The sequence below is a fragment of the Heterocephalus glaber genome, unplaced genomic scaffold (assembly GCF_053883595.1).
Source record: "Heterocephalus glaber isolate CG9 unplaced genomic scaffold, H.glaber_assembly_v1.0 deba00000347, whole genome shotgun sequence".
NCBI lineage: Eukaryota > Metazoa > Chordata > Mammalia > Rodentia > Bathyergidae > Heterocephalus > Heterocephalus glaber.
The window spans coordinates 49,205,496-49,222,881 of record NW_028258143.1 but is presented as its reverse complement, the minus strand read 5'-3'; the positions used below and the strand labels follow the sequence as shown (position 1 = coordinate 49,222,881).

Genomic DNA, 17,386 nt, shown 5'->3' with positions numbered 1-17,386 from the left:
GTCCCATGTGCCTTCAAACTGGCCTGTGTTTTCAAGGGCACTCTGAGGTCACCTCTAAGTAAAATTGCTGATAGGCAGGTCCCTGAGCTCTATGGTATGGTGCAGTAGAAACAGAGTGAACTTTGAAGTTATGCTGAGCAAGGTTTATAGCCTGGTACTTTCACTTCTTACTGCTTTTATTTTTTTAATCTAGAAAATGAGGCTGGTAATCTCTCCCCTATGATAGCTCAGTATTCAACACATCTCAATTTCCTTATCTCTTGACCTTGTTCTCCTGTCTCAAATATATGATTAATAGATTTCATTACAGTCTTTGAAAAAAAGAAAGAGAATGAAAATGTTGGAAAGGGTTTCCCTAAAGTATTTTTGTGCTTTTATTGATAAGTACAATGAAATGTTTTATGTGGCAGTAGAGTCTTTTAACATTTACTCTGTAAATAATGTATTGCAGTCTTTCTGGAAATAGGATCACTTTTAAACTCTGTTAAGTATTATACTATTTAGTGAAAAATTCTTATTTAAAAATAGTATACATTATTAATCGACCAAACACTTTTATTTGGAGACATTGCTGGTGTGGCTTAATCAGAATATAGTAATGTTTTCAGTATAGCCTGTTGCATTCAAAAGCTAGGAAATGGCATTATTTTGAGCTGTTCTAAAGACTCTTACAAGTTCTGTCACTTGGTGGCTAAATTCAGATCATTTACTTGCCTTGTTATCAACAAAGGCCAAGCAAGTCTTCATGTTTTCCTATGGGTTCTGTAAATTACAGTATCTGTATTTGGGGAAATATTTTTAGCACTGCATGGCTAACATCATGTTTCTTAGGGGTTAGATACATCTGTTTATTTCCTGTTTGAATTGTAGGATCTGTTTCAAATTTTTTAAATATTAAATTATCAGTATTTTAGAAACAACTTCTAATATAGCCTCATGGTAATAAATGAGACGTTGGAACTAAGAAGACTTGGAAATGTGGCTAAGGATGCTGTGACACCTTGAAATCAGAGAATCTCCTGGAGGTTTATTCATTTGGAAAAGTATTCATCAGTAGTGCCTATGGCTTGGTGCCTAATAGACATTCTGCTGTATTTGCTGAACACTGTCTTCCCCTCAGGTTGTCCTGAGAATGTGGCTGTCTCCTAGGACAGCTTCTCACTAGAATGCTCATGAGAACGTGGGATTCCAGCTTTTCATTGCTAGCCTCTGATTTCCTCCAGTGATTAAAGAAACAAGAACAGTGTTCACCCCAGTGTCAAACAGGTGCTTAATGCAGAACATCAGTATAAGAGGTTATAAATCTACAATAGCTGTATCAGCTGGACAGCAGTTGTGGTTAGAAATCAGTGATTGCTTCAAGTCCTGTGGCTATGCCTACTTTTTAAGCATGGCTTTTTCAGCTTTTTACATTTTTTGCTCAGTCAAAATAAATCCTTTAAGTTTAGTTTTTGTTTTCATTAAAGACCAAGGAAGGTGGAGTTCGATTAAGATTGGTTAGTTTATTTGTTCTGAAAGGCATTAGAGGTGGGGGTTATCTTGCTCAGCAACAACTGTTCTTTCTGCTGCTCCAGGTACTCAGATTTGGAGGGCCACCACCGACACACAGTGTACGACGGGATACTGCCTCACCCCTACGCATTGACCGTTTTTGAAAACACTATCTACTGGACAGATTGGAATACAAGAACAGTTGAAAAGGGAAACAAATACGATGGCTCAGATAGGGTGGTGCTGGTGAACACCACCCACAGACCCTTTGACATCCACGTGTACCATCCGTACAGGCAGCCAATTGGTGAGTAGGAGGTGGGGGATTTGGCACAGCTGGCTTAGTTTATGTGCATTATCTTCTCTCAGGAAGTGTTAATATCCTGACGTATAAGAGGTTTATTGTCCTTGTTAATGTTTTTCATCAAAATGTATGCTGAGGCTGGGTGTGGTGCATGCCTGTAATCCCAGCTCTCGGGAGGCTGAGGCAGGAAGATTTCTGTGAGTTTGAGAGCAGCCTGGGCTACAGTAGTGAGTTCAAGGCCAGCCTGAACTACATAGTGAGGCCCTGTCTCAAAAGAAAAAAATGTATGCTGAGAATTGAGAGTATGAAGTATCTTTAGAGGTTTTTTTCCTGTCCTTTGGAAAGGCTACTTTTAAATAATATAATTAATTTTGGGATATTGGGGATGAAACTCAGGGTTTCATCTGTGGCAGGTAAGCATTGTACTACTAATCTACATCCTCAGCTCCAGAAAGGCTACTTATACTTCTTTTCTCTATTTTTATTTATTTTTTTGGGACGCTATCACTATGTGTATTTCAGGCTGGCCTTGAACTCACTGTGTAGCCCAAGTGGGCCTCAAACTCACAGAGATCCTCCGGCCTCAGTTTCCCAAGTGCTAGGATTATAGGTATGGACCACCACAGATGGTATTTGCCTTATTTTTAAAGAACAATTTGATATTTTTTTGTTTTTAATATGATTTAGTAGTTGTTGTGTTGCATAGTTACTTCATCCGTTTTGGTGGGACTGCTGAAGTACTTGTAGTGTATTAAAAGTATCAAGACATTTGAGCCTTAAATATTTGAGAAAGCACCTTTAAAATATAAGATATTTCCATATCTAGCCATAATACAATTGTGACACCTCAAATATTAACAATTATCTCTTAATGCCAAGATCAGAGATTAATCTACATTAGAAGAAATATTTAAAAGAAAATTGCAGCCATTAAAAACATTTCTTAAATGTCTTTTTGCATATATTATATATCAAATAAATGTTACTCTTGTCTTTTAAAATATAAAATGTCAAGAATAGTCTCTTAAGTTAAGAGTATACTTTGGGGATAGACTGGTTTTTCTGGGTCCACTTTGTTGTGATATCTTGGTAAAACATATGATAAACTTAGAAGTAAGGAAAATTGAGACGTAGCAAAATAAAGGTATTTAGTATTTTCTTCATGTTACTGGAAATTTAATGTTTATCTCCAAGCAGTGAGTCAGAAAATTAGTAAAGCACTGCTCAGTGTACCTGCCTGGTTATTCATGGCCCAACTTCTGTTGGAGAACAAAACAGCATCTGGTGCAAAGCAAAGCTCTCGCTTAGGGTCTGGCACGTTACAAGCTCCCTGCACGGTTGCTGCCTGCTCTCTCAGGACCTTAAGAACAAATGAAAAATACCAGCAAGCATGCCTCACTTCCAGTAGCACATGCATGATTTGTCTCAAGTACACAGTGCTTCTTGTATAACTCTATCATCTGTCCTATTATATGAACTTTGGGAAAAGGATAAAGGTAGGACAATGATTTTTTCTTACTCTCTAAGAGGTGATGAATCCGATGTCCAGGTGAGTAACTTGCTAATCTGTGTGTGATGCTGTCTTTAAGCACATGGATCCATGTTTTCTTTTTTTTCCCCTAGTGAACAATCCTTGTGGTACCAACAATGGTGGCTGCTCTCATCTCTGCCTCATCAAAGCAGGAGGGAATGGATTCACTTGCGAGTGTCCTGATGACTTCCAGACCCTGCGTCTGAGTGACAGAACTCTCTGCCTGCCAGCGTGCTCCAGCACCCAGTTCCTGTGTGCTAACAATGAAAAGTAAGGCGCCCTCTCCCCTCTCCACACTGTCTCTCCAGCCCTTGGACACACATTCCCAGGGTATGGGAATTTTCTAATGACCCAAGGTTTCAGTTCATTTGGTTCATGTAGAACACGCCAAGACTCTCAGTCTTCAGCTTTGGATAATTCCTTCCTAAACAGCAGGAATTTGTTAACTACACTGATAATGCCTGTGTGTGTAAGTTTTTATAGAGACAGGAAACTATTTCGTATTTTTTTTCTTTGGTACCGGGAATCAAACTCAGGACCTTGCACTTTCGAGGCAGGCGCCGGAACCACTGAGCTAAATCCCTGGGCCTCGTATTTCTTTCTTAAGTGTCCTCCATGTACATGAGGGTGCATGGATAACAGGCTTAAAGAGGAACAGAAGTTGGCTGTCTTTCTCATAGCTATACTGTGCCACTCTTTAGTTACCTATGCCGGGGAATCCAGTCTGAATATCACATTCACTTTTTTTTTTTTGGTACTGGGGATCAAACTCAGGTCCTTGCGCTTCCACAGCAGGCAAAACCACTGAGCTAAATCCCTGGCCTTCACATTCACTTTTGATCCTTTGTGTTTGCTGTGAAACATGGCTTCGAATTATTTGCCTAACAGTGGCTATGGGCCCTTGAGTCAGAATGGAGTGGAGGGCAATGTTAGTGCAAATCAGAGCATCCAAGGTGCAATGGCAGATTGTTTTGGTGATTAAGATATCTGACATTAAGAATCTAGTATACACCTTTTATAACATAGGCAAGCAACAATTTCTAGCACCCTGCAGTTTTCCAGCCAATCCCCAAATGTCTCATATCACATGGTAGACAATCTTTACCACTCGCTTCTAGAACTCCTACTCAAAACACCTGCTCCCTTATTGGTTGTGGAAGGAATTTAATCATCATGCTCAGAGCATATTTTCAGCATGCATTTATGTCTTAACAAACCTGTTCTATCTCATCAAATTATCTTTTCTCTGACAGTGCACAGAAACTGAGGTTTAATTGATCCTTTTCTAGGACCAGGGAAGAACTCCTACATGTCAGTACTTGGGGTCCAGTGTTGATTTCTTCTCTCTCAGTAGCCACTGCTCCCCCTAGCCACCCCAGTGCTTTTCTAGAGTAGTGCTGCATTTCCTTTGTACAGGTGTATTCCCATTTGGTGGAAATGTGACGGACAGAAAGACTGCTCTGATGGCTCTGATGAGCCAGCCCTGTGCCCACACCGCTTCTGCCGGCTGGGGCAGTTCCAGTGCAGGGACGGCAACTGCACCAGCCCCCAGGCCTTGTGCAATGCTCAGGAGGACTGCAACGACGGCTCTGATGAAGACCGCACTCTTTGTGGTATGTTCACAGCTCTGTGTTCTTCTGCCCACTTCTGTCGTTGATGGCACCATGAGTCTGTGGGCGGTTCCTGCAAGCCATTAGTGGAGAACTGGTTTAAATCCAAGGAAAAGATGCAGGGCCCATGCTCCTTCTATTTTTATAGGGTTTTAAAAATTGAACTTCTTAAGTCTCTATAAGGCAATGGCTTAGTCGATAGCAAGTCTTCCAGATTGATGGATCCCCTCCATCTGGCAGGCATAGACCCCTCCTCAGAGCTCACAGTGGGAGTGAAATGAGGGACTTCCCACCTCCTTTTGGCAAGAACTCTTCATTTAATATTTATTTTTATTTTCACTTAAGAAAGGAAAATACCCTCTAAACTAAACCAAAAACAACATATTAACAATAGCAATAAACACAAAGTCTGAAAACCACTGTTCGATAGGGGAACAGAGACAAGGGAAAATGTGTTTAGCAGGACAGGGGGATCTTTCCCTAATCCTTACTTCTGCATTCAAGGAAAAGATATTTAGGAATTTGGGAGAAGTAATAAAGGACTTGTTATTCATATAGTATTACTGATTGTCAATAATTGCATCAGGTTATAAATCCTCTAAGTTGGGCAGGATGGTGCACACCTATAATCCCAGATTTTGGGAGGCTGAGGCAGGAGGATCAGAAGCTCGAGGCCAGCCTGTTACATAGCAAGTTCAAGGCCCATCTGGACTATATAGGAAAACTATCTCAAAAAACAAACAGGCCTATGAAAAGTAATTACAATGGAGTTCTTCAGGAACCACCTGTGTAAATTTAAAGCTTTCATTCTTGATCTCTTTGAAGCTGATAACTAAACATCCCTCCCTGCAGCGAATCACCACTGTGAGGTCTACCAGTGGCAGTGTGCCAACAAGCGCTGCATCCCGGAGTCCTGGCAGTGCGACTCAGTGAACGACTGCCTGGACAACTCGGATGAGGACAGTTCCCACTGTGCCAGCAGGACCTGCAGGCCGGGCCAGTTCAGGTGCAACAATGGCCGCTGCATCCCTCAGTCCTGGAAGTGTGACGTGGATAATGACTGTGGAGACTACTCGGACGAGCCCATCCACGAGTGCAGTGAGTGTCCGGGAGGAGCTGGGCCTGAGCAGGGCAGGGAGAGGAGGAGGACCTCCGTGTGTGCTGAGAGTGGACATGGACCCTGAGTGTCCGCCCCCGGGAGCTCTCTCAGCTCTGGTGCTGCAAGGCAGAGTCACTGAATGGTGTAGTCCGACCAGAGCTCGTTTCTTAGGTGTCTGATACTACCTCTTGGTAAACTGAACATCTGACCGTCCAGAACATGATAACAAGAATTTACGTCCTGCATGTGTAATGCTTCCTCATTTGAGAAGCAGTGTGAGGTTAGGGCAGGTGAGGGGTAATCAGTTCCCACTTTATGGATGAAGATAGTGAGGCTCATCTGGCATGGATGGTCATATAACTGTTTAGGGGCAGAATGAACACTTCAGATCCGGTTTTTACTTCAAACCCAGTTCTTTTCCTACAGTTGCACTGCAAAACAAGTGAGTGGTACTGAGATAGTGAGAAGACAGGCTCACACTTACGACAGACACGTTTTCGGAGTCAGTTTAGTTGGTAACGTAGTAATTGTTACTCGTCAGCACCTTGTCCTCCGTGTGACAATGGAAAGTTACCTCCTGAAGCCATTTCCCAGCAGGATGGAAACTTCAGTTCTGACTTTGCTGTCTCCTCCCTTTTCAGTGAGCGCTGCCCACCGCTGTGACAACCACACGGAGTTCAGCTGTAAAACGAACTACCGCTGTATCCCACAGTGGGCCGTGTGCAACGGTGCCAATGACTGCAGGGACAACAGTGATGAGCAAGGCTGCGGTAGGAGGGCTGCCTGGGAGTGGGGAGGGACAGGAAAATAAGTGTCCAGTGCTGTGTTAGATGAGCATGGATTTCCCATATCATCTTCCCTCTGTTTACCTCTAAAAAGGGATTTGTTAGTCTTCTAATAGCATGTCATATTTTGTAGCATTTGACAGGGTTGTTGGGAGAATTTGATTTAAATATTCTCAAGTGACATCTGATCCCAAAGGATGTTGTGATGGAGGAAGACATTATTAAGATGTTAGGAACTTGTGTAATTTCTCCCAATGTAGAATCCTTATTCAAGCACATTTAAATGGTTTGTCTAATCTTATAGATGGACTGAAATTGAGGGGTTAGTGAAGAGACTTGGTAGCTGCCTCTACAAAGTACATATCCAAGTCAGAATCTCTCTTATTTGGTGATTTCCACATTCTGAATGTCTTTCTGTTATTCACTCTGGCCACGTGGAACAAATTTATGGACAGAAGGCTAAATAAATTAATGGAAGGTATCAAGACTCTAACTTGAAACCAGTGTGTGTGTGTGTGTGTGTGTGTGTGTGTGTGTGTGTGTGTGTGACAGAGAGAGAGACAGCGAGAGAGGGAGAGGGAGGGAGAGAGAGGTTTAGTTGGAAGACAGGCAAAGAAGCTAGTGGACTATTTTAATGGCACAGAGTCTAAGCCATGGAAAGCATTCATGAAATACTCTGTTGACTGGTGGCCTCAGTTTAGTTTCCCTTACCAGGCCATTTGTAAATCAGATACCAATATGTTGTTTGAAGAGTTTCTACAAAAGAAAATGGATCTAGTTTCAAGCAGTAGGACAGGTTCAGGTTAGCTAAAAGAGGGATTGTGACAATGAATGTTGCTGGGATTCCCCTCTCTGGAAGCTCCAAAAATATGGTAACAATTCTCAGACTGTCTCACAAGGAAGCCAGTACTGGTTGTCCATTTCCTGACCATCACCTTCTGAAGGCTTTGCAATGACTTGCTTTGCAGAGGCACTGACGTGCAATCCTTCAGGGGATTTCCGCTGTAAAAATCACCAATGCATCCCTCTTCGCTGGAAATGTGATGGGTATGACGACTGTGGAGATAGTTCAGATGAGGAAAACTGTGGTGAGTGCTCAGGGTTCTGTGATCCTCATGTGCCACCAGGGCTAGAATGTCTGGTCTATGTTCATCATTAACTGTCCTTCATCCTCAGAGGGTGGGATGATGGCTACTCATTCTGGTTGGTGTATTTCTGTATTCTCTGTGACTAACGACACAGCATCTCCTTCTGAGATGCTTATAATATGCTTTGGGAGGAGGATATCTACTGAAGTATATCTTTTTTGTGTTATATTTATTTACTGAACTATTTTTCCAAAAAGAACTTGAGATAAAATTATGATGAAGGACAAATATAATAAGACAAATAAATAGAATAGAAATAGAAAATGAAGACCCAGAGAAGAAAGGAAAGGTGCTAACCCAGAGACCCTGTTTCTCAAACTGTCCCAAATAGCAAAGGAGAGAAAACTTGTGCTTGAATTTTTACCCTTCTTGGAGTGGCTGATTCTTTTAAGAGGGCTATGGATAAACATCAGATTCGGTTTTGGTTCCTCTCTTCCAGCTCAAGGTGGCTACCAGGAGTTAGACAGGGAGGTTGAAGAAAGGAGGCCTATAGTCTGGATCACACCAAACCAGTTGGTCAGTTCTGAATAAGTGGAAGTGTTTTGAAAGCAACTTTAATGAATTCCCACCCTGAGCATCTATCATTGAGTCCTGAGATATTTTCAATTTCAAATTTTCTTATATGAAATACATTTTAACTTCAGCCACCTTTTGTTGGAAGACATATTATTTGTCATCTGCATTTGAATTATAACATTGATAATATCTGCAAATCTAAAAGGGCAATCCAGTTGACATTTTATTTTTTATTTTAAAAAGTTTATATTGCATCTTAAGAGGTTATGTAAATCTTCAAGAAATAAGACAGTTACTGTCACATCCTAAAGGCCATTCATCCATGTGGAAGGTCTAGTTTTGGAGGATGAATGATCTGCCCTAGCAGACCTCTGGGACTTGGGAAGCACGAGGGAGGGTACAGGGCACTGAGGGCACCTGGCCAGCGCCAAGCCAGCCATGTGCCTGGAGCACACTAATGGCCACATGGCTTTCCTTTCCAGCTCCCCGCGAGTGCACGGAGAGTGAGTTTCGATGCACCGATCAGCAGTGCATTCCCTCTCAGTGGGTCTGCGACCAAGAGAATGACTGTGGGGACAACTCGGATGAGAGGGACTGTGGTAACTATTTTCGAGAGGCTTATTATAGAATCTTAGTCTGTGGCAGAGTAGGAATTTCAAGAAGTGTTGATAAAGTTTTTCAGAGTAATAGAACTTTTATGTAATTTATGTGGTACATAAACCTTACCACAATAGAATAACTTGCTATTTATTTTCTATGCTTTATTTTTACCTTATAGCAGGCTAGATCAGTCATGCTATGGGAAACTAGCAAGGAGTTTTTAAAGTCTCATTTTAATTTTAGCATACCCCAGAGCAGACTTTAATTCACATTGGCCTTAGAAACAAGTACATTGATCTTCCTAGTATTCCATAGGTCACCCAGGTATAGCTGACAGAGCTTTGGATAGGAATCCTGTCTTAATGATGGGTCTGAGGAAAATCAAGGAACACTAAAAATTGAAAAATTCTGAGGAAAGCTTGAGAGCTAGAGGTTAGTTAACAGGGGAAATAAGTACTTCCGTCTTCGTTTGTTTAGTGTGAGAAAGTGTGAGGTTTGAGAGCTTACTCATTTACTAGCAAAGTTGGGGGTTTGTGGTGAGCCAGTCAGGAGGAGGAGATAGGAATGTGACATACTCACCATACTCCATATGCCTAATACCTATGTGAAAATGACAAGGTCTCCTGGGAATAGCAGTCTTTTCTCTTCAGAGTTGAAGACCTGCCATCCTGAACACTTCCAGTGTACAAGTGGACACTGCATACCCAATGAACTGAAATGTGATGGAAGAGCTGACTGTTTGGATGCCTCTGATGAAAGCACTTGTCGTAAGTCCCTGGCCACCTGTGGTTCTTGCTTGAATGTATAGATGTGGGAGTTTAGACACCCATCAGCTACCACTTCTTAGATTAAAAGGCCACAGATACTTTCTACTCCACCTCCACTGGTAATTATCAGTTCACCTGTGGTGTGAGTCATTATAACCATATACTTCACAGTAGTCATTCAGGTGCATTTCACTAGCAATATTTTAAATGAAGAACATATTAAGTAGCCTGTGCTAGCAAAGTATTTATATATTATGAGCTACTATATAAATTATTATTGGATAAAAACATTTCAAGTAAAGAATACTAGGGCAATGAATAAATTTAGTACAGAGAATTTGGGTTGAGTATTAGAACATGGAGTTTAGAGCATTCATTTTTTTTTTTTTGGTACCATGGATCGATCTCCGGATCTTGGTGCTTTTGGGGCAGGCACGGTGCCACTGAGCTAAATTCCCGGCTAAATCTGAATTGCATGATGGCATATAAAATTACTAAAAATATATTATGATCACTCATTTTACTCTTTATGAATCACTGAACACATATTTAACTGTTGCTAATTATTCATGATAGGTGTTGATGATGTGTTTACCACATCTTCAAGCCTAGCTTCAAAGAGAGTTTATAAACGCATGATGGGCAGAGCCAGTCCTCCTGCAGCTGGAGGCTGGGCTTGCCCTCAGAGACCAAGTCCCATGCCACCCATGGGACAGTTCAAGTCATTGAAAACTGGCTCAGGCAGTGGTCCTTAAGACATATTCCATCTGAATCCCGGAGAGGTGAAGGTCATAGTACATCGGAATGGATTATAATAGCAAGAGCTAACAGAGCAATAACAGGCAAGCTTTCCTGAACTAGTACTTTTGTCTCATAATTGACATGTATCTCTTCCCCTCCGACAGCCACTCGCTTTCCCAATGGTACATACTGCCCAGCTGCTCTGTTTGAATGTAAAAACCATGTTTGTGTCCAGTCGTATTTTATATGTGATGGCGACGATGACTGTGGTGATGGTTCCGATGAAGAGCTTCATCTCTGCTGTAAGAGAGAGGGGGTGGTGGGAGGGAAGTGATGTTGTCGGTAACATCCTGATATTTCTTACATGCAGTGTGCAGTCCTGGAGGCAGTTGTGCAGGTTTTGAGGACTAGTCACATGTACTGGTTGATTTCACTTGGTCTTTTTGCTTCAGTGCTCTAGCTGTACCTGAGAAAGGTGGGGCAACATCCATGGTTTTAAATATTTTAGGGCCCTAGAAAACAATTTCTACAAAAGAAACCCAGTGTGCAGACCCAGAGGCTGGTCTGCTGTGGCTGAGGTCTAAGGAGGAGGGCTGAGCTGTAGCTCTCCTATTCCATTCTACTCTTGGTGCCCCTTGATCCTCCCTCTCCAGATCCCTAGGGCAGTGGTGGCGAAACCATGGCAGTCATGTGCAGTGGGCTGTTTGTTGCAGGCTCTGAAATGTACACCATCACCGCCCAAGGGCATCTTGGAACACTTTTAGAAAATGCTTAATCCTTAAAGCCGCTTCCTCTTAATGTCATGTTCAAGGCCATCTAAGTCCCTTTTGTTCTATGATGGGTCTGGTGCAAAACCTGTGGGTGAGGGCTGTTTCAAAAACTTGTCCTGTCCTCACCCTCATCAGGCCTACTGAGGCAGAATGCCCAATGATGGGGCCTGACATATTTTTTTTAAAGCTCATTAGCTTTTTTAGTTTAAACCTCCTGGTTGAGACTTACTTATTTTAATGAACCAAATAAAAATAGAGGCTGTTTCATTTTGCTACATGCTTTGAGTCACCAGAGAAAAGCTAGTGTGGTAGTTCTCAGAGTGTCTTCCCTGGACTAGGAAAGTCGTTGTTACCTGGGAATTTAGAAATGCAAGTCCATGGGCCCCACAGGCAATGGGGGCCCAGCTATTTATGCATGAACAAATCTTCCAAGTGCTTCTGCTGCAAGCTCAAGTTTAAGGATGTTGTGTAGTAAACCTCGCATCATGGGAGAAGGGGCCCCTAGACACATTTTTGCTATACTCTTACTGAACTTCCAGAATGACATAGCTGCAGTTTGCTTCTGACTTTCACATTACCCCTTTCATTCCCTTTCTTACATTCATCACACTTCATTTTTAGGCCTGAGATTTGACTCTCCTAAAGCACTTGAACAGGTGTATGTTGTATTTTCACAATGGCATTCTGACACTTTCTTGCCATCTCTTTCATTGTTAGAAACTAGCCATGTTTTGTATTTAGCTTGATAAATCTTGGAAAAAACTGTCAAGCATGCAAATTTTTCAAACAGGTCATTTTCCTGCATAAGATAAAAGCACCAGTAAAATCAAATTCTGGAGAGGCAGGAACACAGCATATATTTTTTTAAAAATCAGTACTGTTTTTTAATGTTGCGCTTACCCTTCAGAGCAATTAATTCCTGGAATAGTTCTATTAATATTTCTAAGGACCCTTCTCCCCCACAAACAGCCTCATTCCAAGTCTCTCCTATTGATCTAGTATGTAGTATAAAGTCAAAAGAAAAAGCAGATAGCTCAAGTCTTCCATGAGAAAGAACACACTGAATTCATGGTGCATTTTCCTTGTACTGGGTACTAGGATTCCTCACAGCTGTGTGGACAACAAAATGAGTGAGAGTTTGACTGTGAGATGTCAGCTTTAAATGTAAGATGTGAGGGAATTCAGCAAGGAAAATCCAATCCAGCTCAGGGTATAATGTCAATGAGGACTTCATGGACTGGAGACTCAGTGACAGTTGCAGTTAATAGGACCAACAGTGACTTCCTGGCTACTGGGATGTAAGGTCCTGTTGGCCTCTCCAGCCTCCTGGCCACCGCTGTCCTCCTTCCTCTATGCTATAGCCAGAGACTTTTATAAAGGCCTAAAACCTGCCACACTTCTCCCAGATTCCAAATCTTCCAGTGTGGAGCCTCCTCTGACCTGTCCTCCTTGTGCTGGATTTCAGATCCCCTACTAGTGTGTCTCAGTTATAATTAAACACACAGTGGGTAAAATCTGTTTTCTTCTAGAATGAAGTTTTGTGAAGGCAAGGACTGTCTCTTTCTTGTTCCTTGTACTTGGTGCCTAGTGCAGTGCCTTGATGTGTGCTTACTACTCAAGATGTATTTATTGATTGAGTAATCAAATGAGCATGAATGAATGAACGCAGCAAGCCTGATATTCGATTGGCAGAGAGGTTTTAGATACTGACGGCTGTGTTCTACACTTAACTGCAATGTAATTTTCCCTTCTTTCCTTCCAGTCAGTGTTGCCTGTGAACCTCCTCACCGTTTCCGGTGTGACAATAGTCGTTGTCTTTATTCTCACCAGCTGTGCAATGGTGTGGACGACTGTGGAGATGGAACTGATGAGAAAGAGGAGCACTGTAAGCAAAAGGCAAAGGGAGAGGGGCACATACACCTCTGGCATTTTGCGTTGCTCTCTAGAGACTTAAGTTCTATCTGTGACAACATGTCTCTACTGACAAAACTGCTCACAACACCATACAAACACACTCATTTCTCAGATGGCAGCCCTGTCCTCTTTTTCCTATTTCGTTTGAGCGATGTTGCAAATCCCTTAATTTTTCCGTCTTTGCTTACATGCTTAGTAAGCTCTTTCCCCCTCTTTTCTCACGAGAAAATGAGAACAAACACTAAATAGTGGCTGAGTCACACTTCACAAGTTAATGGGCTATTTGTTTTCAAAGTTGGGTTTGGTCACTCTTCATCCTGGAGTTTCTAATTGCTCGTCTGAGCCTGTGAATGAATGAATGTTCATTGTCACTGCCCAGCTGAAAAGATGCTGTTGAGTAAGGCAGCACTGGGGTTAATGGAGCTTATCTAATATCCTTCTTGAAAAATGAAAATTCATTTTCCAGAAGAGAAAAATGATATATTAAGGTAGGAGTTTCAAACTGGCTGCATTTAATATTTTAGGTATTTAAATACCTGTACTTTCTTGTACTTTGAGAATGTTTAAAAATTTATCTGTTGAACAAAAGAGTTGATTAATTTTCTGGGCAGTTTAATTTGCCTAGAAAAAAAATTGAATGTGGAAAATTATTTCCAGGAGCTGCAATTAAGTTTTTTTTTTGGTACTGGGGCTTGAACTCGGGTCCTTGTGCTTGCAAGGCAGGCGGCAAAACCACTGAGCTAAATCCCCGGCCCTAATTTTTTTTTTTCTAAGGAGACATTATCTGGGACTACTTTTCCACTTTCCATCTCTGGTACTGAGTGGCCTCACCATGGAGGCCTTAGAATGCTCACTGCCCTCCTATCCAAGGAGGGGCTGCGTGTCAGAAAGGGTTTTGACACCAGGAGCTCCGGGCATGGACAGTCATGACTCTCAGTTCCAAATGTGGTTCTTCTTGATTGGACACATAAACTAATAGTCTAGTTTTATCTGGGCCACCTGCCCCTCATAGTGGTAGGACAGGGAAGCAGAGTAGCAATAAACATTCCATTTGGAAAGAAAGAATTAGAGATTTCTTACAACCACGTGTTGGTATAGGACCATCCTGATTTATGTTTGCTGTCCTGGTGGAATTATTAGCAGCATTGCTTTTGCTCTCAAAACTGAGCTGGGTTGGAGAGGAAGTTATATGTCACCTTGTGTAGGTACTGCTAGGGGCCCTGTGTGGGCAGTGCAGGAGATTTGCTTAGGTCGTGACACCTCTCAGGGAGGAGTCCCCATGCCTGTTGACCCTTCTTGTCCCTGACTCTATCCTTGGGTGGGTTTTCATTGTCCATTTTCCTCCGCAGATAAAGAGACAATGGGGAATATGCACTTCTTAGGCAAGAACCCAGTTCTTGCTTGTAGAAGGTTAGGGACCCAAGAGTTTTGTTTTTCTCCTTAAAGTCTCGAACAGTCATAGTATTTTAGATTATTTGGCATATATCTCTCTCAGGACTCTATTTGACCTGTATGGTTCCAGTCAGTTCTAAAAGTTAATAACCTTGCTCATTGTTCCTTTTGAGACATAGGTCTGAAGTCTGCCTCATTTCTTTGCTTGTTTTCTCCATTACATCTCCACATTAGTTGTCATTTACATTGAGCCCATCTAGAGAAATGGATGGACAGTGATCCACCCAACTAAGTGGTTTTACTGGGCCGTTGTGTCTCAAAGCCTTTTAAACTTCAGATTCTTCCTCTTTCTCTTTGAAATCTTGATGCAGTCAACATTTCCCACACTGTGAATTTCAGGACTTTTTTTTTCATTTCTGCTTATAAATCTTCCACTTCTTCCTTGAGTTCCTCTCTTTTTTATACTGCCTTTCCAAACTCAGGTTATGTCAACCAGTGCACGTTGCTGACATTCTGCTTCCTAACCTCTTTCTGTATATTGTCAAGTTCAGTAAGTACATGACCTAACTTCTAATTTTTTAAGGCGACAGCTTTACAAAATTCTTTGTCATTGCATAACACAGATCTCCATCTTTTCTGCCACCAATGTGTTTCCTCATTGCTTGCCTCCTGACTTTTGAGCTAATGCCAGGTATTTTAGGTTTTTGTTTTAGAAGTTCCCTACTTCTCTCATCACACTGTATTATTCAGTGTGATAATTTAATATTCCCTCCTTCTTTCTCATTGCTAGCAAGGCCAGGGCAGGTTACACAGCCCCTTCTCCACCTGTAGCTTTGCCACCTGACATGTCTGGCTGCCCAGGTTGCTGCAGCAGCTTAAGAGACACAGAGGACACAAGGGTTTTTTTGATTGCTTCAGCCCCAAAGTGCTCTGTTATCTCTTCCAACTCATAGCCTATTGGGTAGATCTAGTCACATGTTCCCAACTTACCTGCAAGGGACACTGGGAAGCAAGCATTTACTTGGTGAGCAGCAATTGTCTCTGCTACAGGGGGAAGCAATCCTGTTTTACAGGAGAAAAGGGTTTGACTTAAACTTGTTCTTAAATTACAGGTAGAAAACCGACCCCCAAGCCTTGTACAGAAAATGAATTTAAGTGCAGCAGTGGAAATTGCATTTCACAGCACTATATCTGTGATGATATTGATGACTGTGGTGACCTCTCTGATGAAACGGGTTGCAGTAAGTAAACCCTTATTTCTGTACTCCAACATGGTAACTCAGGGTTACCTAATTGAAGCATGTGAAAACAGAAAGCAGATGATAACCACTTAGTTCTCTTTCATTTACTTTGTGCTCAGAACTGCAGTCAAGCTCACATCCACCTATCCTTGAGTTCAGTGATGTTGTGCTAACATTTGACATGGTTTATCTCATTTCATCCTGTAGTGATCATATCAGTTAGGAAGCATTATCCCTTTTCAGAACTACACAAATGAGCCATTGATGTAGAGTTAAAGAAATTGGCCAGGTCTCACTGTCGTTCAGGGATTGAGTTGAAATTTGGACTCTGGCCTCCCTAACTGCAGAGCACATCCTCTTCTCAGTGTACTTCTTAGCACCTTAGAGCTACATGGTTTATTAATCTGCACGTGGTGTTTTCATCTTCTTAAACCAAATGTGCTGTCCTTAACACACCTGAGGGGAGTTGATGAAGATGGGAATGCCACGGACACTTGGAGGGAACATTTATTTTATGGTAGAAGGGAGACTTTGTGTTAAAAGAGGGTGATGGACATAACCAAGGGATGGTTCTAGTTCAATAACTTGATGGAAATGTTGGAATGACATATTCCTCATTCCCACTGTTGTAGTCCCTTTATAGCTCATGAAGTTCTTTCTCGTGCCTTGTCTGATTAGCTGCCCAGGTTGGCTCCATTGGGTTGTCTGCTTGTGCTGAATTTCAATAGGCTTTAAGTGACGTGCTTGAGGCTGCACAGCCTGTGAGAGGCAGAGTGTGGATAGCGATGTGACTCCAGGCTGGGAGAGCTGGCCACAGTCCCTACATTGACACCATACAAACTGATGTAGTCGTTATGCCTCAAGGGACCACGAGTTCACCTCATTAAGACAGAGAAGTGGAGATCTGTATGTTTTTGATCCAGGAGATTCCAGGTTCTTTGAAATATTCAGGAGCCTGTGACCAAGAGATCTTTTACTTGAAGTGCACATGCAGCTTGACTCCACTGTCCCGGGGACAGAGCCACTGTTCCCACTCCCTTGTCCCTGTTCACTTTTGTCAGCCTCTCTGTAAGACCTAGGTTTGGAGGGAGATGGACAGTAAAGATGAAAGAAGCAATCTGGTAAGAAAGACAAAATTGAAATCCAGATAGATGGCTTGGATAGATCGTCTGAATATTTTTGAAGCCCTTGGTACATCCATACATGTAAACTTCCTTTCCATGTACACCAACTCATGGTGTTAACAGCAGTTGTCTGACAGGACTGTGCATATTCCTTCACCCTGGCCAACACTTGAGACATATATATCTCATATCAAATGGTTAATGTTTGGCAAATTATGGTCCTCTTATCACATTATAACTTTCTTTTATTTGTGGTTTTGTCCTAATCTGCATCAGTTCCTTTTACTTATACATCTACCTAGCTACCCGCGTCTCTAGAATAGGATGAAAGACTGCAGAGCAGGTGATGATAG

At 42.0% G+C, this 17,386-nt stretch overlaps 1 protein-coding gene across 2 annotated transcripts in view; it reads left to right on the top strand.

Moving 5' to 3' along the window:
* Lrp2 (LDL receptor related protein 2) overlaps positions 1–17,386 on the top strand; it is a 189,226-nt gene that overhangs the window by 141,588 nt on the left and 30,252 nt on the right. For both annotated transcript variants that reach the window (XM_013076946.3, XM_004857623.4), the window contains exons 53-63: positions 1,575–1,798; positions 3,419–3,596; positions 4,743–4,939; positions 5,789–6,034; positions 6,677–6,805; positions 7,789–7,908; positions 8,967–9,083; positions 9,735–9,851; positions 10,757–10,894; positions 13,125–13,247; positions 15,781–15,909. In XM_013076946.3, the coding sequence (XP_012932400.1) occupies positions 1,575–1,798; positions 3,419–3,596; positions 4,743–4,939; positions 5,789–6,034; positions 6,677–6,805; positions 7,789–7,908; positions 8,967–9,083; positions 9,735–9,851; positions 10,757–10,894; positions 13,125–13,247; positions 15,781–15,909 (1,718 nt within the window). The remainder of the gene's footprint in view (positions 1–1,574; positions 1,799–3,418; positions 3,597–4,742; positions 4,940–5,788; positions 6,035–6,676; positions 6,806–7,788; positions 7,909–8,966; positions 9,084–9,734; positions 9,852–10,756; positions 10,895–13,124; positions 13,248–15,780; positions 15,910–17,386) is intronic.